Source organism: Fulvia fulva, chromosome 5 (assembly GCF_020509005.1).
Source record: "Fulvia fulva chromosome 5, complete sequence".
Taxonomy (NCBI): Eukaryota; Fungi; Ascomycota; class Dothideomycetes; order Mycosphaerellales; family Mycosphaerellaceae; genus Fulvia; species Fulvia fulva.
In genome coordinates this window covers 3,293,843-3,315,284 of record NC_063016.1, presented here as the reverse complement: position 1 = coordinate 3,315,284, position 21,442 = coordinate 3,293,843, and the positions used below count along the sequence as shown (strand labels likewise).

General features: G+C 53.6%; 10 protein-coding genes across 10 annotated transcripts; 7 read left to right on the top strand and 3 right to left on the bottom strand.

Annotated features, from left to right (window-relative positions):
• Positions 1–1,553: 1,553 nt before the first annotated feature.
• On the top strand, positions 1,554–3,260 carry CLAFUR5_06072 (Heterokaryon incompatibility protein 6, OR allele; the record flags this gene model as incomplete). Its single annotated transcript, XM_047905220.1, has 1 exon — positions 1,554–3,260. The coding sequence occupies one exon, from the start codon at positions 1,554–1,556 to the stop codon at positions 3,258–3,260; it is 1,707 nt and encodes a 568-aa protein (XP_047762361.1).
• A 720-nt stretch (positions 3,261–3,980) lies between these two features.
• CLAFUR5_06071 (uncharacterized protein) lies at positions 3,981–5,338 on the top strand (the record flags this gene model as incomplete). Its single annotated transcript, XM_047905219.1, has 2 exons — positions 3,981–4,736; positions 4,790–5,338. 2 exons carry the CDS (start codon positions 3,981–3,983, stop codon positions 5,336–5,338), a joined length of 1,305 nt encoding a protein of 434 aa, XP_047761857.1.
• A 274-nt stretch (positions 5,339–5,612) lies between these two features.
• CLAFUR5_06070 (FAD-dependent monooxygenase DEP4) lies at positions 5,613–7,149 on the bottom strand (the record flags this gene model as incomplete). Its single annotated transcript, XM_047905218.1, has 2 exons — positions 5,613–6,346; positions 6,420–7,149. 2 exons carry the CDS (start codon positions 7,147–7,149, stop codon positions 5,613–5,615), a joined length of 1,464 nt encoding a protein of 487 aa, XP_047762637.1.
• Positions 7,150–8,147: 998 nt separating this feature from the next.
• On the top strand, positions 8,148–9,015 carry CLAFUR5_06069 (Sorbose reductase sou1; the record flags this gene model as incomplete). Its single annotated transcript, XM_047905217.1, has 2 exons — positions 8,148–8,513; positions 8,566–9,015. The coding sequence occupies 2 exons, from the start codon at positions 8,148–8,150 to the stop codon at positions 9,013–9,015; spliced, it is 816 nt and encodes a 271-aa protein (XP_047762507.1).
• A 1,970-nt stretch (positions 9,016–10,985) lies between these two features.
• Positions 10,986–11,978, top strand: CLAFUR5_06068 (uncharacterized protein; the record flags this gene model as incomplete). Its single annotated transcript, XM_047905216.1, has 4 exons — positions 10,986–11,020; positions 11,167–11,573; positions 11,629–11,806; positions 11,858–11,978. 4 exons carry the CDS (start codon positions 10,986–10,988, stop codon positions 11,976–11,978), a joined length of 741 nt encoding a protein of 246 aa, XP_047762506.1.
• Positions 11,979–12,058: 80 nt separating this feature from the next.
• CLAFUR5_06067 (uncharacterized protein) lies at positions 12,059–12,574 on the bottom strand (the record flags this gene model as incomplete). The annotated part of the gene is made up of 1 exon (XM_047905215.1): positions 12,059–12,574. One exon carries the CDS (start codon positions 12,572–12,574, stop codon positions 12,059–12,061), a length of 516 nt encoding a protein of 171 aa, XP_047762763.1.
• Positions 12,575–13,537: 963 nt separating this feature from the next.
• CLAFUR5_06066 (uncharacterized protein) lies at positions 13,538–14,520 on the top strand (the record flags this gene model as incomplete). Its single annotated transcript, XM_047905214.1, has 2 exons — positions 13,538–13,889; positions 13,973–14,520. 2 exons carry the CDS (start codon positions 13,538–13,540, stop codon positions 14,518–14,520), a joined length of 900 nt encoding a protein of 299 aa, XP_047762761.1.
• A 590-nt stretch (positions 14,521–15,110) lies between these two features.
• CLAFUR5_06065 (uncharacterized protein) lies at positions 15,111–16,336 on the top strand (the record flags this gene model as incomplete). Its single annotated transcript, XM_047905213.1, has 4 exons — positions 15,111–15,186; positions 15,256–15,305; positions 15,397–16,146; positions 16,205–16,336. The coding sequence occupies 4 exons, from the start codon at positions 15,111–15,113 to the stop codon at positions 16,334–16,336; spliced, it is 1,008 nt and encodes a 335-aa protein (XP_047762765.1).
• A 1,554-nt stretch (positions 16,337–17,890) lies between these two features.
• CLAFUR5_06064 (uncharacterized protein) lies at positions 17,891–19,219 on the top strand (the record flags this gene model as incomplete). Its single annotated transcript, XM_047905212.1, has 5 exons — positions 17,891–18,025; positions 18,085–18,129; positions 18,180–18,958; positions 19,011–19,066; positions 19,125–19,219. 5 exons carry the CDS (start codon positions 17,891–17,893, stop codon positions 19,217–19,219), a joined length of 1,110 nt encoding a protein of 369 aa, XP_047762464.1.
• Positions 19,220–20,224: 1,005 nt separating this feature from the next.
• CLAFUR5_06063 (Arylamine N-acetyltransferase 2) lies at positions 20,225–21,268 on the bottom strand (the record flags this gene model as incomplete). The annotated part of the gene is made up of 2 exons (XM_047905211.1): positions 20,225–21,178; positions 21,230–21,268. 2 exons carry the CDS (start codon positions 21,266–21,268, stop codon positions 20,225–20,227), a joined length of 993 nt encoding a protein of 330 aa, XP_047762759.1.
• Positions 21,269–21,442: the final 174 nt, after the last annotated feature.

Genomic DNA, 21,442 nt, shown 5'->3' with positions numbered 1-21,442 from the left:
TCCGTCAGGCTGTTCAACATAGTATCAAGGTATCAGGCGGTTCTCCAGGAAATTTGTGCTGTGATAAGGTCTCACCGTGCGAGATACCTCTCAAATAGCACCCTCCAATCATGAGAAAGTCGTTCGTACCCGGTCGTAGACCATAGGGCAACATTGCACCCAGCAAAACTCCAGCCACATCTCCGACTCCAGTCAGCTGGCCCAATATTAGCCGGTCATCATCGGTTTCCAGAGAAGTTGCGATTCCTCATTGCGAACAAGTATGGGAATAGCTACTGACGGCTCTGAGAACTTCGGATTCTCGCACGGTTCAAGGTCGATTCTTGCAACGAAGTCGCTCTCGCGCGGAAGATTTCTTCGAGATGCGACGACTGGGCGAGGTCCTCACCGGTGGCCAATCCTCCATGCAAGTTCAAGCCGCATGCTAGTACGGCCTACAAAGAAGGGCAGTAACCATACTTTGGCATCAAGCGGAGAGCTCAGTGACTGCTACTGAGCTAGGGGAAGGCCGAGTAAATGCCACGTACAGTCTTCGGACAGACGAAGGCTTGGTCCTACGGATTCAAGTAGAGCTATGGATCACCTTCGAACTGCTCACTTTATTGCTGTGGTCAAGGAGTGCAGTGAAGCCGCCAGATATTCATGGACTAAGCATCGTGGCCGCGTGTATCGTGCCGGTAAGTGTTACATGGATTGCCCGCAGCAATGAAATGAGCAGTTGATGCGTTGCGAGTCACGGAATCATATGACTTTAGATCAAATGCACCAACCACGAAGCAGATTTGCAACTCGAAGTGACTTGTCGTGCGTTTACAGTCTCTACACCGACCTATGTCTCGCGTGCAGAACACGGTATGCTTTGCTGCATGGAGTCTGGTCGCTAAGGCGCTAAGGCGATGAGTACTCGCTATAGAAGGCGGAGTAGTGAAGTCGCGCAATAGGAAGATAGTCAAGTGCACAGAGAAGGTCAAGTGGAAGTGTGTGAATACTTCTCGGCTTTGAAGCCCGTGCTTAGTGGATGAGTGTGCACATTACTTAGCGCCTCTTCCAGCTCTGCCAATCGGCTTGACCCCGGTCATCACACCGTTCATTCCTGCTGGCAAAGTACAACTTTCTTCACAGCATCAGTCTTCAGGAATCAGCCATATGCTTTTCGCAGCTACGTTTCCCTCGCTTCACGCCCGTGGTCACGACGATGAGACATGCATCAAATACTTGATATCTCGCGGTCGGCATGCAATGGACAATGCGCATTCTCCATTCTGATTCGCAGGAACGTGATGAGATCCTTCCGTGACAAGTCACCCAGCCGCGTACCAGCATCATCCCATTGACCACGAACTAACACCACAGAGGGTGTTTCGGCACGTAGTAACGCACCATGGTCTGATTGTTTACAGCACCACGGCGACATGCACAATGAGGTGTAGAGCCACTGCATAGCCGCAATCCTTCAAGCTGCGATGCCTCCACTTCGAAGTACAGCGCACAAAGCTCACTGATCTTTCGAGCGTTGTCAAATACCCCGGAACGAGACTTACACGACATGCAATATGGAAACGTCAAGCCCAGCATCGTCCTCCACCGTTCTGCCGAGCCTCGAGGCAGAGACTGGACCGGCGCGCCAGGACTCAGCTCTGGGCGAGCGAAGCTTCGAACATGCACCGCTGGACAATACTCGGAATGAGATACGACTTCTTGAAATCCATCGCTCGAAGCTCGATGGCCGATACAACGTCTCTGTGACGAGATGGCCAATCACGGCAGCACCGAGATACGCTGCAATTTCGTACACCTGGGGCGATGACGAGGCAATCGACACTATCTGGCTAAACAAACAAGCCTTCAAGGTCACAAAGAACTGTCGCTATGCGATCAAACAGCTGCATTACCTCTCACCTTATCAACAATATCGATACTACTGGATCGATTCTATTTGCATAGACCAGAGCCGCAACGACGAGCGCAGCCACCAAGTCAACATGATGGGCGACATCTTCTCTCGAGCCGACTGTGTCTTTGTCTCATTGGGCAAGCACGCGGAGGGAAGCGAGCACCTCTTCGATAACATCCCCATGACGGGTTTCGACCGCCGAAAGTCGTCTATTGCATGGCTTGATGGACTGGATAGCGAAACGTCCTGGGATGTCTATCGTGGCCTGGTTGCTACAAGTCACGCACCATACTGGACACGAGTATGGGTGCTCCAAGAGTTCATCCTGGCCCGCAGACTCACCATACTCTGCGGGGACTCCTGGGCTGACTGGCAGACATTATACGATATCATGAGCACTGTTGTAGTGCATCGAGGCCGCATGTGTGTACATGCCAACAAGACGTTTCGAGCAATGCGGGACCAAATCACAGACTCAGCGATGAGACTCTCCGCAGATGCGAGATGCCCAGCTCATAGAATGGCGTACGATGATCAAGGCAAACCACGACGTATCGAGAGACGGATGGTATCCCAGAATCTATCTGCTATACTAAGAATCGTCCGGGGCCGTCGTTGCACTGATTCAAGAGATAGAATTTTTGGCATCTTGGGGCTCGTGAACTGGCTACAGTATGACTCACCGGTGCTGGCGGACTACTCTTTGAGCCGCCTAGAGGTGGCGATTAGGAGTGTCAGTCATCTTGATCATGTTATGGGCTCGCTGCACGACATCGACCTAGGGCTACTGTTGGACACTCTCGAACTGTCCATCAGTGATGCTGACTTCGAGGGACTCGTCGCATCACGACGTGTGAGACGCCCACCACGAACTACTCACACGTCAAAGGTAGTCCCCAGTTGGGCTATGAGCGGTCTGTGGGAGTTCGCAGCGACGGACCAAAAGGGAGGCATGCTGCCACATGACGGCGGCGCGCCTCTTGCCCAGAACATGATCTTGAGCCCGGACTGTACCCTCGTCGAGGGTGACATCGCCGTAGAGTGCTTGAGTGGACAGCAATTCATTCTCCGGTGGTTGGAGGGCGAGCAATGGCAGATTATCGGTGTTGCCAAGTTTTTATCTGGTCTCCAAAGGAGTCGGGACGTAAAGGAGATGAAGCATTTCACCATCTTTATGGGAGCTGAAGATCTACTGGTGTGGTACTTTCTGGAGACGAGGTTCGAAACAGAAGCAGCACTCGGTAGTAGCGTCAGGCTTGTCGATAGTCCGACCGTGTCGTATGCTCTTGAGGAGGCGGCAAGCGATGTTGTTAGTGATCTGGAAAGCAAACCGCACTTCCCTATATCTGATCTGGACATGTTCTAGGATGGTGACAAGACTTTGAACTCCTCAGATGGACTAACCTACGTCCACGCTGAGCAGACAGTGTCGCAGTGTCCTCCTTCCAGCTCCACACCGCAGATAACATCGAGTTCCGGCCTTTCTTTACACACTCGCATGGAGACCATTACAGGGAATGTTTACGGTACATGGCGATTCACGGCTGTACAGCTGTGCATGCAAGATATCCAAATCTAATGCTGTTCAATCTCATTATGTCCTGTCACACGATCTCGTCGCGTTCACACAATCACAAATGTTAACGGTTAACGACATGAGTAGCTGGTATCTGGTCTGACACGGTAAATACCCGGCTAAAGCACTGGCAGCCATACTACCGAGCCGGTCACACATCCATCGGCTACAACACCTCATCTCGGCCGACCCCACTACTTGGCCGGATGATGGCTTCTGAGCCGATCGTCGAAGCCAGCGTCAATGCATCATCGAACAGTCAAACCCTATGTGCCTTATCTGCACAACAACATCGGCGCAGCACAGCGACTGGACGATATCACGGGATTAGGAGATACATCCAGACCGAAGCACTCCGTACAAGACACACGATAGGCATTGACAGGACTATCTTGTTTGTCTTCCCTCTGACCAGAACTGCGTGCAATCTGAACGGCGTGGCACGAAGGATACGGTCTATACTAAGCCCCCTATCATACATCAACAGCTGAATATTCTATACTTGTCGAGATGCCGGAATTCGTTTATGGCTCAGGGCCGCCACAGCCAGTCCCACCAATGAAGCCAGAGCACATATCAGACGGCATTACCTTAGTACGACCGCTTTCAAGAAAGGGCATAGGGCCTGGTATGATCGTACTATCGCCGAACGAGGAGTCAGCAACGCCGATAGAGATTCAGGACGGCATTCCATCACTACGCATGAAATGGGCAGAAGAAGGCTATTGTGTGGTGGAGATCAGGCCTCAAGCATCATCTTCAGCACTGAAGACGGCGATCCAGAGGCTGAGCGAATGCCATGAGTGCGAGCCAAAGGATAGGATGGGCTTGATCTGCTACGGTGCCGAAATGTGGTCCAAATCTGCAACCGCGACGGAGAGCCTCAAGGATCGCATCGTTTGCGCTGCGCTGTATGCCGAGGCTGCACAGTTTTCGACATTGTCTGCTCAAGCCTCCGTGCCCACCATCTATCACCTGGCCGGCGACGAGACGAAGAAGAGTTTGAAGCCAGGAAGTAAAGTGTACGAGTACGGCACGAACCAGCAGTACAGCTTCCCAATACCGTGCCATAAGGACTTTCACTATGCCACGGAGGCGGTGTCACATTCACGAAATCTTGCGTTCCTGAAGCCACTTATGGGAGGGCCATACTTTGACCTCGAGCTTCTGTGGGAAGAGCACACATATTACGAGTTTGGCGATCGGAGTGTTGCGAACACCATGACGACTATGGTCGAGGAGCCATATGTTAACCACGTTCCGACAGTAAGCTCATTTTATCGAAGGGTGCCTCTGTTGTCTGACTGACCACTCTCTAGATGACCGGTGGCATCGGGAGGAAAGCTCTCACAGACTTTTACACAAATCACTTCATCTTCTCCAACCCAGCCGACACTGAGCTCGAGCTCATTTCCCGAACAGTTGGCATCGACAGAGTAGTCGATGAGTTCATCTACAAGTTCACACACGACATGACTCCAGATTGGCTCTTCCCTGGCCTTCCACCAACAAACAAATATGTGGAGATCCCCATGATGGCCGTTGTCAACATTCGTGGTGACCGGCTTTACCATGAGCACATCACCTGGGATCAAGGCACTGCTCTGAGGCAGATCGGTGTTCTTCCGGAGACATTGGTGCTGAAGGTCGACGCCAAAGATGCTGGAACCAACGAGAATAACGTCACGAATGGTGCCAACGGCACGAATGGACGTGTCAATGGCAATGGGGTGAAGGGTGGCGTTGTGAGGTATGAGGTGAGCCTGCCCGTCGCAGGAACTGATACAGTGGCGAAGATGAGAGATAAGAACTCTGTGGACAGTAACAAGATGTTTGAGTTCAAGCCGAGGGAATTAGGAGGCCAATAGTAGCAAGAGGGTTAATGACAGTAACATGGAACTTCCTGAGTTCCGCATTTCATCTATGTTGTGGACTATGTACATTGGCCGCGCCCTCGATCTATATCCAGCCTCCGGCTTCAGTGCAGAGGATACGTTGCCCAGTTGCAGCGGCTAAGTGGGCCATTCTCTGATTCGAGCATGTGACTGTTGGCACAAACACATTCAGCCGAAGTTGAACCTGAGACACGAAGCAATATGCACAATTTCTCGACTATATTAGCTACACATAACCGTCCCAATCTCAGGTGTTCAGCTCGAGCCACTCATCGATGATACCCTTGTAGTCTGGCGGCTGATATGGCTCCGTGACGTCCTTCCATCCCTGCTTCCTGTTCGCCTTCACACCAAGGTCCTTCAGCAATAAATCGTTGTAGGGGACGCCGTCGAAAGCAAAGTCATGAAGACTAGCACCATATCCACAAGGATACCTCCACTTACCCCACTGAGTGTGCAGCATCACCTCTTTGGTCACCTCTTCTTTCGACCCAGGTGCGTGATCGAGCTTACCATCGAGATATGCCGAGATCCACAAAGCTTGGACAGCAGCAACCATGGTTGTCGAGACAGAAGAGATCATGCCTGCGAAAGCGATGTTACGATCTTCGATGCGTGCTGGTGGTACCATGAAGCGGTAGAGACGGAAAGGATCTGCCTTGGGCTTGAAGTTGAGTGTGGGCTGGGTTGCGAGGCGAGGGTACATCTTCAGGATCTTGTCATCGTAATCTGTCGCCAGAGAAGATTGTTCCGTTGGTGTGTAAGGTAGGCCGATCCCAGCAGTGCCGAAGTTCAGGAAGCGGATCGAAGGCTCTTTTCGCCAGCCAGTGGCACAGACAAGGACATCGGTCTTCGGTTCGGTGCCGTCTGAGAGGTGAACAGTGTGGTCCGTCATCCGCTCGACGTCAGCACTGTGTACTTTGACCTCCCCATTCTTGACCATATTGAAGAAGTCGCGATCGAAGTTGTGGATGCTAAGGCCTATAGCAAGATAGGTCAGCAAAGCTACCTCACAGCTGGTACTCTCCATGGGCAACAACACAGCAGCACTTACCTGAAGCTATCCAGAAGGCAGGATTCCACGGCTGGAGCTTGCCAAGCTCAGCATTTGTCTTGTACCCATTGTTGGTGACGACTTCGCCAGAAAGTCCGGCCCAGAACTGGTCGGTAAGGAAACGACCGATTGCTGTACCGTGGAGAAAGTTACGCATTGTCCGACCAAGCCAGCTGTCGCCGCCACCGAATGGGCAGGGTGAAAACCACTGCATCCACCGGACATGCAACAACTGCTCCAGTCGCTTGCCACCCATGACATGAGGATATGAGATCCACACAGGCCCGTTGCCGCTAGGTCGAATCACCATATCGACAGGCACACCTTCCGCAGCATATGCAAATGCCACGTCCATGGCCGACTTTGCACCTCCGACCACCACTGCTCGTTTTGCAGTCTTCACCGTTCCTCCTTGGCGACAGGAGTCCTTGGCATGGAAGTAGGGTGCGTTGAAGGTCTCTGCGCCTGGATACTGTGGGAAGTTCGGAGCTGATGTCAGCCCAGTAGCAACAATGACCTTCTTGCTGTGCAGTGTCTGCTCCTTCTCTCCATTTGTCGTCGTGACCACTTTCCAGCCGCCATCTGATGTAGGCTCGAGCGATTCTACACGAGTGTTGAACCGAGTCCTGGAGAAGATGCCAAACTTCTTGGACAAGTCTGTAAGATACTTGTGAAGGACTCGCCCGGGAATGTGATCTTCGTGAGTGATGCCATAATGCTCAGGGATCATGGGATAGTCTGGGTCTTCGTAGCCGCCATGGAGATTATTCGATTTGAGACCAGGATACAGACGATCATTCGACTACGTTCCTCCAGTGCTGCTTTCTGCTTCTAGAACGAGTACGTCTTCGCAGCCGATAGACCAAACCAGCCTGGCCATCGTAAGTGTCAGATTCACAGCACCTGCTACAAGGCTGAGAACATACCGGCTCCAATCACGATCATGTCATGTTGCTCCATCATGGTGGCAATAGTGTCATACAGTAAGAGCAAAGTCTAGTCCGTCGATGAAGATGATTTGTGTTGTCGTCACCACCTGCTTAACAATCGCATCCCAATGCCGTCGTTGATCACTCTGCTACCCCATCCGAGCGTACTGTTCTTGCCGCTGATAAGGAGCAACATCGCCCTCAGCTCGTGAGGAGGTGTTTTGCAGTGTCGCTATCTCGCCTGATCTACAATGGCAGGGAACTAGTGGCTGGACCTGGCCAATGCCTCTGTCGAGTGGGTACCGGACCGATCACCACCCCGCAGGAAGTTTGGTGTCCCTTGAGGTTTCTCCACAATCTTGACAACCTTCGTACCTGTCCATCAGTCCCGGTGACCCGGCTACTGAACTCAGATCAGACATGTCGTTCCTGCATCGCCAAGGACGAGTCGTGTGCACTCTTCAGGCCGACATCGAGGGTCTGGGTACGGACCGGGGACACAGATGGCCCTTCACCTGAGATGTTACTGTGAGTCGGCATCATGCGGCTTGAGGCAAAGATATCACCAAAGTCGGTGTGCTTGGTACCGTACGAAAACCACGTCCATAGCCAGGTGAATAGCCGTGTAAGCCGAGAGAAGGTCTCTTCTGGAGCAGGCACACGGAAGCGTTCCGCAAGAAGAGCAGGAGCAAGAACGACAGATCTCCATCTGCACACGCTCCTACACGAGCTCGACTCACGCTCATATTGGACTGGAAACTTGAAAGGCTGTGTAATCGATCGAAGTAGCTTGAACATCATGGCGCCTCAAAGCATCACCCAGAAGTTCCGCCTCGATGGCAAATCCTACCTCGTCACTGGCGGAGCAATGGGGATTGGCTTCCACATCACCAAAGATATCGCAGAATCCGGAGGCAACGTAGCAGTGCTAGATCTTCGGGACGAGCCTCGGGAAGATGTATATGGCTTGGCGAAGAAGTTCAACGTGAAAGTCGGCTATCACCAGTGCGATGTCAGCAAGCAGGAGAGCTTGAAGGCGGCATTCGATAAAGCCGTAGAGTCGTTAGGTCGGGTGGATGGGATTGTGACTGCGGCTGGGCTTGCGATTGACAAGCCTTTCGTCGATCAGAAGTGGGAGGAAGTCGAGAAGGTCATTCAAGTTAACGTGAGTATTCGGCTACTGCTTGTGGCTGAGAGATCCGGCTGACATGTGATAGGCGATGGGCTCCTTCTACGCTGCCCAGCTAACAGTGCAACAAATTCAGAAGCAAGGCACACTTGGAAGCGTCGTCTTCATCGCCTCTATCACAGCTCACTGTAATCTTCCCGGCTACCGGATGGCTGGCTACAATGTTTCGAAGGGTGGAGTGAAAATGCTTTCGAAAGTGTTGTCCAGTGAGCTCGGGCCAAAAGGCATTCGCGTCAACTCGATCTCACCGGCATTCATCGATACGAACCAGACCAGAGGCGCCAAGGAGCACACCACGAAAGCCGCCGCCGAGCTGATGGACAGTGCACCACCTTTGCTCCGGATAGGACAGCCTGATGAAGTATCGCCAGCAGCGGTGTTCTTACTTTCCGACGCAGCCGCGTATGTGACTGGTGCAGATATACTGGTCAGTGGCGGCATTCATACTGGCCGCGGTGGCGATTACGACATGGTGTAGGCAGTGTTTGTAGCATTGGAGAGAGCTCGCCAATGGCACGTACTAGAGGCGTATGTCGCTGGATATCCGGCCTTCCTGCTTCGATGTGGTCAAAGATACCTCCTGCCTGTTCTTCGATGTAAATGCAACATACTGGTACTACTACAGTCCTCGCATAGCATTCAGCCTCAGGAATGCCAAGGCTTTTTCGACAGGTTGGTGACACGAAGCGCTGCTCCTTCACGATCGTTGTGCGAGCTGAAGGACACGAGGCTCGGTACGCTGCTTCAGGCTTGTGCGACAGCATCGAAAGCCACAACTCCATAAAGTGGCATAGGCCATAGTTCAGAAGCCTCTATTGCACATGCTCTTTCACCAGGTATGACCCTTGCCATTGCACTGCTCATTGAGCTTGCTGCAGCTATGGTTGCAAGACTGCTTCTTCCGCAATGGGTATCCCGCCATCATCAAAGACAAGGCGTATGTAAAGTGCATCCATTCATCAACCTGCTGCCTCCCGACAGACCAGTGTATGTCGAATGGACACTGTCGAGATGGCCAACCGCATGACCACGAAGCCCTTATGATCGAGGGCGACAAGCGGTACATCTACAAAGGATTATATCAAACACCCGCATGCTATCCATAGCAACGCCTTGGGTGTGAGACTAAGTGCAGGCTTGGTAAGTACATTGCCGTATTTCAAAGTCGTTAAGGCTGTAACCATTGTAGACGCTAAGAGGGCGTTTCTCTGGTCTTGCAACGACGAGCAGACTACTCACTGTCGCGAGAGCGATATCGTATCGAACGAACGGTGAAACTATTGTAGGAATGACACCTTCACATTACCACAACCCAGCAAGCCATACGCGCCATCCTGTACAACCATCGTCACAGCAGCTGAGAACATCAGGGCCGCGACGTCTGGGATAAGGCGCCATTTGCAGCACGCCAAAGGTGTCGAGGTAGGTGTTGGAGTTGGGACGTCGGTTGTTGATGCTGTACGCGCAACGGTGATTTGGTCGATCCTGATCTTTCTGCAGATATTCGCGATCATTGTCGCTGTTCTTTTCACTCTCGGCCTGGGGAGTTGGCCTCGGCGACACAATATGCTTTCAACAGAAAAGCAGCGGAACCAGATGGCGTCGTGTAAAAGCGATGGTGCTACGATGGTGGAAAAAGACGGCGCACCGCTGGTCGAGAAATCCAGCAACAATATCGTCGAGGCGGCCGGGAACGCTGCTGAGCTAGATGGAGCTCAAGGAACATCGGAAATGGGAAAAATATCACCTGAGTGTGTAAATGCCGGGCGATGAGTATTTGATAGCATCGACACTCTCCTTGGACATCCTGCATGACCTTTCATGATCTGATGAAGACCTCGTGCACCTACTTCCTGATCCCATACCTTCGTCATCCCATAGGTTGGTTGTTACTGGATGCAAGTGTTCCCGAGTGGTATAGCAAGGTCCGGATCGTCACTATTCCTTTATGCATTAGCTGTTCTTCGTGCTCGCCAAGACGGCGCTGCATCTGTTTCTACTGCTCTCTGACGTTCCGCACCGGCGACAGTAGGCATGCATCGTAGTCGTCCATAGCAATGACCAATTCCTCGTACTGGATCCTTCACGAGCAATATCCTTTGTCGTTTCCATCCCATGACGTAGGAGGTCCCGCTAGTACCAATATCTTGCCACAACATTGAGCAGTCAACACAGCTGCACAACCAGAATACGAGCTCACGGGCCCATCAGTGTGCCTGATAGCGTGCTTTGCCTGTAGCTTGCCCAAGAGCTTACCTTCTTCTTATGTAGCATAAACGTCGGTATGCCGTTCCCAGAGTGCCGACCTTCCCGCGTGCACCAAAATCTAGCTCAGAACATAAGGCGATCGTCCCCGGGTGAGCCCGTTCAGGAAGCCCGAATCCTGCAACAAGCTACTGACAAGATCTGCGTCGATAGCTTGCTATTCTTGGCACTTCCAGCTGCATGATGTCGACAGAGCTTCTTTGGTATGGCGCCAAGCTGTGCGCAGCTTCAATGCGATACCTATTGAGTATAACAACGGCAGGAACTGCGATTTTGGCTTCGAATTTTGGCTTCGAATCGTGTTGAGGCAGCTTCAGCTTCGTGGTGTCCGAGAACAGCACTGCTGAGTATAAAGACCTGGCAGGACCTCGACTGGAGAGCAGAAACAGTCAGAGCAGATCATCCAAAGCCGACTACACCAACGACATCCAACAAACTCAACCACAGTAAACAACAGGAAGACTGTCACCGCAGCATCCGCAGCACTGCTGTCCTTGGCCTCCGCTGTGAGCGCCCAGCAGCAGGTGCAGTCCAAACCATTCTACCTGGTCCTCGACTACGCCGGCAAGTACAACGGCTCAGCTCTGGTCGCCTGCCACGAAGGCGCCGCCATCGAAGGTCTCTGTGTCGGAGGAAAGCCAGGCGCCGACGCGTCGGCCGCGAGCACGTACCAATTCAATACCACTTTAGGCCAAGTCGGTGCCGACCCTAATGCTGGCGAGACCGGGACCTTGACCTACGCACTTCCAGTCAATGGCGGCGATGAGACTTGTATGTTTTGTCCAACTTTAACATGACAGGATAAAATGCTGATGAGGCGATCCAGCGTCCGAGGGAATGCAGCTGCTCTACAACCCATCCTCCAACGTTGCTCTTCCGTTGTTTGAGCCCACCAACACCCCGACCCAGGTTGCTTTCGACAAGGATAACCACATGAACATCCAGAGCTACATCGACGATACCGTTGTGCCAGCAAAGACCGGCACAGTGGCATACTATCGCTGGTAGGTCGTGCCAGGTCCATTTCGAGAGTTGTGCTGACGTTTTGATGCTAGGTACGTCTGCCGGACCTACTACGCCGCTTACCAGTACGATGCACTGAGCTGGGTGGCCGGCAAGGACGCGCCGCAGAACCCAAGCTGCGAGAAGGTCGAGGTTGTGAGGCAGTTTGTCTGAGTGGTCCAGCATCTGGTGTAGGCATTGGTCGCATGTGGTGGCATAGCGTGGAAGTAATGTAGTGGAAGTTGGCGCGCAGGTCATCCCATCCTTCTTCTTTCCCTCCGCCTCACCCAGATCTCTTGACCTTTGTCGCCATCTCTTATCTCCACCTCCCACAGGTTCAGCTTGTACCTTCCGCGGTCCGACTCGCCTGTGAAGAGGTCGAATGACCAGCCGTGCTTCGGACATGTAATCCCGGCGCTCAGCACTACACCAAAGTCCTCGATGTCGTAGATTGTCCCTCGTGACAGCGGATATGTTTGATGCGGGCACGCGTGATCCATGGCATGGATCTTGTCTCGGTAGCGGAAGAGGAGGACTTGTGGTTGGAGGCCGATACTGTTCTGAGCCTCATCTTGTGTCACTTCGTTCAGCGGCTCGTCCTTATCCTTGGACTGCAGAGTCCTGCAGGGTGGCGGCAGATCAGAGAAGCCATCTTCTGCAATGCCACTGCTGCGTATCTTGGTCTGGCCTGGTTCGTTTTCATCGGGCTCGATGGTGGGAAGAGATGAGGCAAGGCCAGCGTAAAGCCATGGGCCAGTAGGCTTGTTCATCGAGCCATGCACTTTCTCACTCCTGCAGCGACCACGACGTCTTGGAGTGCAAAGTGAGGTTGTTGCTGCTGCATTGAAGAAGTCCATCGTCGAGCGGGACATGCGGCCCGCGTTCCCGAGTAGTTCTAGTTCTACAATCACAATTCACTGGGCACCCGTGACCTCACGACCATCACGCCTCCCTCGCTGCTCCCTACGTTGACATCCTTCCCCCAATCAAGTCCGCTCTCACGGTCTCAGCAACACTGCAGCCCTGCCATGACATGCCTAATGCCGCCACAGGACACTATCACGCCAGATGGATACCATGTTTCACCCACGGTTCGCGTGCTTCCACTTCGGTGATGAGCTCAGCACGAGTTTTCAAGATGGACGAGCATGTTGATCGACCATGCGATCTGCCGATGGAACCAAACTCGTCGTGGGTTACGAAGACCGGAAATGCTCTGTTGACGTCCTCCCGCACCTACACCATGTTGCTCTAACCAGAGCGAAGCTTACACCAGGGAGCAATGCATCATTCGACCAGCGTAATGGATCCGGCATCAAACAGTATGATGATCATGTTCCGTCTGCTTGAGATATTGACCCAGCGCGTAAGACGTCTTCCAGCAGTAGTGCTCTCAGAGACACTCTTTCTCTGCCATCCATGGGCATTCACGTTGCTGCTTGCACCTGCCAGACAGTAGCAATGTTGTTCACTAACACTGTGATAGCTAGCCTGCGGTTCGGACAGGTGCTCGTGTCTTGCTTCGAGCAGCATTGAGACACACAACGCGTCTAGCTGATTTGGCTTAGACAGGAGTCTTTCCGAGAACTCGCTCCAACAATGCGTGCTGTCTTACTGAATGTAGATCATGGGTTCGAAGGAGACCTGCGTGGGCGTATATATGCTCCACGAAGACGGACAGAGATCGCCATCACAACCAGCATCACCAGCACTACACAGCAATCTTCAGACAAATGGCGAAAGGAACTGCCAACCCGAAGACCAAAATCGCCACGAAGACCAGGAAGACCGCGGCCAAACCGAGTACGAACAAGCCTACTGCTAAAGCCACCCGGGATCCAATCGACGCAGTGTCGGCGGATGAAGTAGAAACCGTCCGTAAGACACTGCCTCGCTTCTTGTTCCGCGCCTGGTCACCTACATCTGGCGGCAATGCTAGGCTAAACACCGAACAAGCAATCGCACCCCTTGCCTTCCTCGACACTACGGACATCGACTCATTCTACGACACCTCTCGCCAGAAACTGGCACAGCTAGCCAATCAGCATCTGCATGGCCAGCTCACGGAGCCAGTGTATTCTTCCTGTAAGTGCAGCACGTAACGGCACCAGTAAATTGTCTCTGTGGTGGTCAAGTGCGTGGGCAGGCTAACTCATCTCATGTGATAGGGTCTCAGTCACTAGCCTTCGTGCTCAGTATCGGAGCGTCACATCACAGCAACGCTTGTATAAGCATCCTCGACGTTTCCAAGTTGGATCCTTCCGTCGTGGTCATGCCGACATGGGCGATGTCGGAAGTGCTGCGACATCCTGTGAGCGTATTTGCGCACCAGTACCTGGCGTTCGGTATCATCTCTGGGCCGAGTTACGAAGCAATTCCCCGAAGTCAAATCAGGGGCGTTGGGTTTATCGACAATCCCATCAACCATTCAACCGCCGACTACTTCAAGCGCGACGAGAAGCCGGAGCCAGGAGCCCCCTTGTTGCACATGAAGATACGGTCCATAGCTGCATACGCAGCACAGCTGTACGGTCCTGACTTTCAGCTGGCCATGGCAACGTATATGTTGGCCATGGTCGATTACCACGGCAACGTTGATGATCAAACACTCCTGAAGGCCTTAGCCAAGTTCCCAATGCCCCGAGATTGGAAAAGTGATCACCGATTGCTGGAGGCAAGCTCAATGGACACGCACGAGTTCAGGGAGACCATTTGAGCAGCTGGACTTCTGGAACAGCTTTCGCGTGCCGCTGCTGAGCAGTCTGGCACTCCTCGGCGGAAAGCACCATCACAGCAGCAAAAGCAGAAGGTTGACGACAAGGACAGCGCGGAGAATAGCATCATCTCCTCTCCACGAGTCTCGAGGGAGGTGAAGAACCTGTACATAGATCTCATTGGATGGCGAAAGCCCTAGGAAGAGGAAGTCAAAGGTAATGCTCACAAACATTTTCCTCTCTACGACCAAACGTTCATCCAGAATAACTTACCTCATCCCGCGATCCAAACAGCCGCACGTGCTCGCGTGGCATCCGCATGGATCGACTGAAGCCGGATCGACAAAGTAAGTTAGTCGTTGAACCCTCAATATATCTTGCAACTGGCGGGCCGAGGTCAAAATACCTGTAGCACCCGATAAGCATTTGCAGCTTCAGTCTCAATCAATCATACTCACTTTCTTCATCAACATCAGTGCATCACAATTGTCACGTCGAACTTGACAGCTGCCATCCACGTCAATCTGCATAACCACCCGCATATCACGAGCCGGTCCCGAGCGGTGCATCAGCAACGCAAATTCCGCAAGACATGTCGGGCTCCGACGCCGCGCCGGCTGCGCCCAATGGCATCACGCTGTTTTGGTATCATGCCTCTCCATTCGGCAGTACGTGAGCCTGCCTCCATATCCATCACGAGAAGAAACGACAGCGTCTAATGTGGCGCCCTTCACCAGGACGCGTGAAAGCTTGGCTAACGCTCCGCAACATCCAGCATGCGGAATGTGTACGTTCCTGCCGTCGAGCATGCCCAACATCCACCGCTTGAGCGGGCTGGGCAGCTATGATATATGATCACGAACTGAAACGCCGCACAGATCGTATCCCCGATTATGCCACGGCCGGCTCAGGAAGCCTTGGGAATCAATTACAGACGCAGTCCTGTTATGGCGATTGGTCGGGATGTTTACCTTGATACGCGACTGTCGCTTGCGAAGCTGGATGAGATGTTCCCGCCGTCGAATGAGCACCCCGGACTCTCATCGCCGGCGACGGCGGGGCTGGCGTCGCTGTTGCAAACGTTGATGGTTGATGTTGGTATGTTCAGAGAAGTTGTGAAGCAGATTCCGACAAACTCGCCGTTGATGAAGGATCCCAAGTTTCAGAAAGATCGGGCAGGGTTCTTCGGGCCTGACTGGAAGCCTGATAGTTCAAGTAGAGTTGAGGGCATTGTTCATACCCGAAATATGTTTGATACACTAGAGTCGCTGTTGGTGGATGGCAGGCGCTGGATGGGGAACACTGAGAGCATATCAATCGTCGATCTCGAAGGTGTGTGGGTCATTGACTGGTTCCTGGGTGACTTGAAGTCGCCACAAGAGTACTTCTCCGAGAAGCAATATCCCCTCGTGCACCAGTGGCGCTCGCGATATTGTGAGGAGCTTGGCGCGGCGAAGGCGTGTATGAAGAAGCCAATGTTGTTGCAGGGACCAGATGCCGTGAAAATCATTTCTGCTTCGGCATTCACGGACAAGGATGTCATCGTTGATACAGCGGATCCTTTACACCTGATGGCTGGGACGACGGTTGAGCTTTTCCCGACCGATGGTGGTGGCTTTACCCATAAGGTAAGACGGCCTTTGTTGATGCCTTACGAACGACATCATCTGCTGACCTCATTGACAGGACCACGGTAGTCTAGTAAAGCTGAACAAGGACGAGGTTGCCATCTCTGTCAGGTCGCAAGCAGGTGTTGAGATCAGACTGCACGCTCCTAGATGGCGGTTCAAAGTGAAGCAGATTCGTGCAAATCTCTGAGGAGCGGCTTTCCGTCCACTGCATGTCTTGGTGTATGCCTAAGGGAAGCAAGGCTTCCTGGTATAGCGAGCGCGGGACTGCAATGCACATGCAGAGGGCCGAATGTACCATAGTTGGCAGCAAATAGCGTGCGTACACGACAGTCGAGACTGCAAGCTGTGCTACGTGAGACGAATGAGCGCTGAATGCCTCGCTGCAAGACGTTCGAGAGGACGGTGCTCGTACGTCTTACACGAAGGCGCACGAGAGAAGCGTCTGGTTCAACAGTCGTAAGCGAGTATTGCGGTGATGTACCTCTGTACTGCCGCAACGGGGCGAATGCCTCTGTTCATTGGTGAGATGCTCATGCAGACTGTCTTTGTTGTGGATATGTCGGTGCTTTCGGCGTCGGCGCAGCACGTTGCGTCACGATACACGGTGATGGGTGCTGGGTGCTGGGTGCTCAGGAGTCAGGATGGAAGCCACGTGATGGACACGACAGGTGGTATCGTTCCGAATGAGGCTCGTTAAGCTCGTGGATGTGTTTGCGGTGAAGATATGAGGTCGTTCGTCGTGGGGGCGCCTAACTGAACGTTATTCGGTGGGAGAGCAAGCAGCTTTGGGCCTAGCGCGGATTTTCGGGCAGCAGTCAGCAGTACAGCAATGTCATCCGCCGTCATGTCGCGAGGGCTGGCACGGGAGACGGGACACGTAGTCTTACGTAGAGACTTTCTGCTGCTAATACCACCTGGGCAGCCCGTACCCGCGCGAGCCCGATGGCAGTGGACAGTCGCCATGCTCATCTCATCTCATCTCATCTCACCAACTCATATCATACTGCCACTGCTACTGCCACTGCGACTGCCACTGCTACTGCTAAACGCCGCCAGCACCGTTTCACTAGCCCCTACCCCAAACCTCGGCACGATAAGCCACGCACAGGGAGAAGGTTACCTTACCAAACAGAGCCTGCTAAAGTGGGCACCGGAGCGTCGCCTGCAGCCGAGGCGAGCCCTTGTGATTCGCTCCGCACAATTCTGCACACACCACACTGCACACGGCACAGGCCGCTGGCTTGTTGGGCATCCACCGCCGCCGTCGTCCTGAAAGGCCCCTCGTCGCCGCTCTCCCGCACTCAACTTTTGCCCCTTCTCAGCCTTCTCTTCCCACTGCATCCCTTATCTTTCGCCGTGACGCCGCTGGCAGCTGCCTCCTGCGACTTCACCTTCCACTTCCACAGGACGGATCTGCACAACTCTACACACGTTAGAGTTTCCCTGCAACCCGATCCGCCTGCACAAGAAGACTGGGATAGCTGGACTTCTTCATCGCCCGCTGCCCGCTGCCCGCTGCCCGCCGCCCTCTGCCCTCTGGAAGCCCTCGCCTCTTCTTTGGCTTCCGTTGTTGTCTCCCGCCCACCGCCTGGCTACAGGATAACACCGGACTCAAGCCTTCACCGTCTGTCTCAGGAGTTTCGCTCGGTCCTGCCACTGCCACTGTTGATATTGGGAGCCCTCCCACCCGTGTTTGTCTTCCAGTGCTGCTCTGCCGAGCCTGCGGACTTGCCTGCCAGCCATGCCTCAGGAAATCGCGCGCCAGTGGTTCGTGCCCGGAGATGGAATAGACCGTCATGTCATATCCGCAGACATCCAGAGATACTTGGGCAACGATGCGACCGTACGACCAGGTCTTGGCACGGGAGAAAATCAGGTTCGCTCCATCGCTGTCACCTGAGTAGTGATGGTCGGCATACTTACACATCGCTCTAGGGTGTCCAAGGCTACTGGATCAAAGCATACAGGAATCTGACATCTGTGCGTGACCTTCCACCAGGGAGATGGATCCGGTGCTGATTGCTTCGCAGGCTATGATCGCAGACTTGCGAGCCGACTCGCAACGTTGGCGACAAGAACAGCGCCAGACCGGCACACGAGGTAGTCACAGTCCCCGCACCGACAAGTCAGGGTTAACAGTACCTGACCAACTCTTAGAACCTTACGTGGGATCCTCGACGTACCATGCATCTAGCGCTGGGCGAACCTCGAATAACCGTCGTGATGCGGACTCTCCTTCAGTAGATGGACCATATGGCATTCCAGCTTCGCGGGAAAGGATACTAGTGGACAGGATGCAAGTTGATCCGCCGCAGCCACCACGAGGAGGAGCATATCCACCGGAGAACCGTGCTACGTACCAGCCAGATGGCAGAGCGTTTCCGCCTGAAAGCAGAGGCTACGCAGAGCCCGGTAGGTCATCATATCAACCGGACTCATCCATGTCGTCTGCGTTCGGTGGCCGTCCACCGGTGTCTGCCCCATATGGCCAGGAGCCCAGATATGCCCCAAGCTATCCGCCTCAGCCCAGTGGTGATGGTGCACCTCCGGGATATGTGAGACAAGGCAACTACTTTGTTCCGGTGTCATCTTATGAGCCCACTCCTTCGGTGCCCAGCCGATCGGACAATTTCGGTTCCGGTTATGGACAACAACCACCTCAGCCTCCGCCAGGACGTGATCCCAGGGACCCACGATATCAACAGCCGGAATATGCCGACCCAAGGTACGCGTATCCTAGTCCGGCGGCCACTGTGTCCTCCGTCTCGGCCAGAGATCGAGAGCCGGTTCCTAGCCCACAACAGCCAAGGTTCGCAACCCAAAGGTAGCCTACGCAGGGTGCAATGCTGACTGAACTGCAGTGGCTATGGAGGTTCGATGCCATCGAGTCAGTATGACCAGTATGGCGGTAGCAGACGTAAGTTCCGCTGAGCGCTGTGCTTTCCTCTCGAGCAACACTGACGCATCCGCGTCAGCTGCACCAAGCTCGAACCAACCTTCGTCAAGTCGGACAAGTCGCCAGAGCGTCTTTGGGGTTGTATCCAGTAGCAGCCGTTCAGGTCGGCGATAAACAACTACCACATGGCATGAAATCAGGAAACGGCCCAACTGGCGCATTGCCATTGTCTGGATCCCTTTGGATATGCTATACTCTCGCGAGTTCCTTGGATCCAACCGCAGCCTTCTGCTTGGTTTGGAGCATGCCATCTCTGCTCACACCGGGCGCCAGTGGAGCTCAGCCAATGGTGATGTCACCTGTTAACATGTATCATGATGCCTGTGACTGGAGCTTGAGTACTACACCAGGACAGTAGCTCCCCATGATTGACTTGAAACACGCGGCACGACCTTTACAACCTTGCCGGAAGCATTACCACATTACAGCGCGGACTTTTCAGCGTGGCGTTTTGGTGACTTGCCATCCACCGGAGTGGTCCTTTTCAAACGGACCTACCCTTCTATACCACGGATCGGCATAGCATACGTTCAGTATACCCCTTGCAGGCTTGGAGAACACCCTAATTCTGCTTTCCCGGACCTGGGCCTACGATGTTTGGCATTGTGTTTAAAAGCATTGGAGCGGAGTATCGTTGGAAGGTGCACGATGATGGAGACGAATGATTTTATGTATAACTGCTCCGCAGTCTGAAACATGATCTACGCCAGTACATGAGCAATGAGCTCTGACGCGGTTAGCGCGTGAATGTTATGCCAGTCTGAAGGATATACAGCAGCATGGCTCTGATGTGAGAGAGGAACGAGATGGAAAGCCAGGGACTGGTCGTATGCTCATGATAGTGAGATTGCACTGCAGACTCATTCCACGTGGAACCGTCATCGTCAATCTACGACGAGTCCTAACCAGCGGATGTGGCCATGGCAGGCCGGCCATGCTGAAGAACGTCCATGCACGAAACCCCGTGAACAACCGCCCTACCATCGCCACGTGTACACCACTGCTGCAGTGCCGACACGTCCATGCACGTACGCGAGCATGACAGCGCAACCATCGCCGCATTGCATCTGCCCGGGACCGCAAGGTCCACGCGGCTGCTCCCTACAGACAGACAGTACCTCACGCATGATCCATCACCCGCGCCCCAACCATGGCTGCAGTATCAAGAATCGCCTCCCTCTCCTCCTCGCTCAGCGTTGTACCGAAGAACATCTCCAGCGCATGCAATCTCTCCTCCTCGCTCCGCAGCGGCCACTCTACCACCTTGCGCCCCTTCCGTCTCCATGTCAGGACGTCGTGGTTCAAGGTGATGGCGCCGTCGATGGGGCTCGCTAGTGCTGCTTCGTCCGGGGAGCCGGGGCCTTGGGGTCCGTTGATTTCACGCTCGGTGCTGAAGCGGACGGCTACGACTTTGTGGGTGAAGAAGGAGTGGGGCGAGTGGGAGGGGGCGAAGTTCATTGAGGTGATGTCGGCTGGGGTGAACTCGAAGTCGGGGAAGCAGTAGCATGTTGACCAGTCGGATGAGGGATCGTAGCGGGATTGGAAGATCCAGAGTTTGCGGGATTGGTTGAGATTTTCGGGGATTGGGGCGTGGAGGAGTCGCATTTCTGCTGGGGCGATTTGGGATTGAATCTCATCGTGGGCTAGAGGCACTGGGCAAGGAGGTCCGTTGCCGCCAAAACCGCCGTTGAGGAGGTACTTTTGTTCGCCGACTGTTACGAGGTTGACAACGTGGGTCCAGCCGCCGAAGGTGTTGCTGCCTGGGCTAAAGATGCGGGAACCGCACATGTAGACATTGAAGCCAAGACTGTAGAGGATCAGATGGTAGAAGTAGTTGACTTCCATACAGTAGCCGCCACGGCCTTGTTGGCGGACAATCTTGCTGAAGAGGTGCTTGGGTTTCACGTTGACTACGCGGTGCCAAGAGTAGTGTTGGATGAGGTTCTCCCAGGGGACTTTGCAGATGTGGTGCTTTTGGAGGAGGTTTAGGAAGTCTAGTTGTTCCTTGTCTGATAGTCTTGAAACATGGTAGACACGTCGGGTGTAGGGAAGGCTGATCCGGTTGAAGTACTCCTACAGTATCATCAGTATCGTGAACGTGGCCGTGATGGACTGTCTGCTAACCTCAAGTTCGTCCGGACTGTATGTGTGGCGGAGGGCCATATTGAGCTCTTCAAGACGTATGGCACAGTGTCGATGTTTTCGAAGATATACCAAGCTCTGGTGACACTGTTCCTCTTGCAAGCGTCTCCGCTGATGGCCAGCCTTCAGTGTCTTCAAGATGGGGACGATTGCCTTGCCACGTATCTCTACTGTTTCTGCGCGCACTGGTCAAAG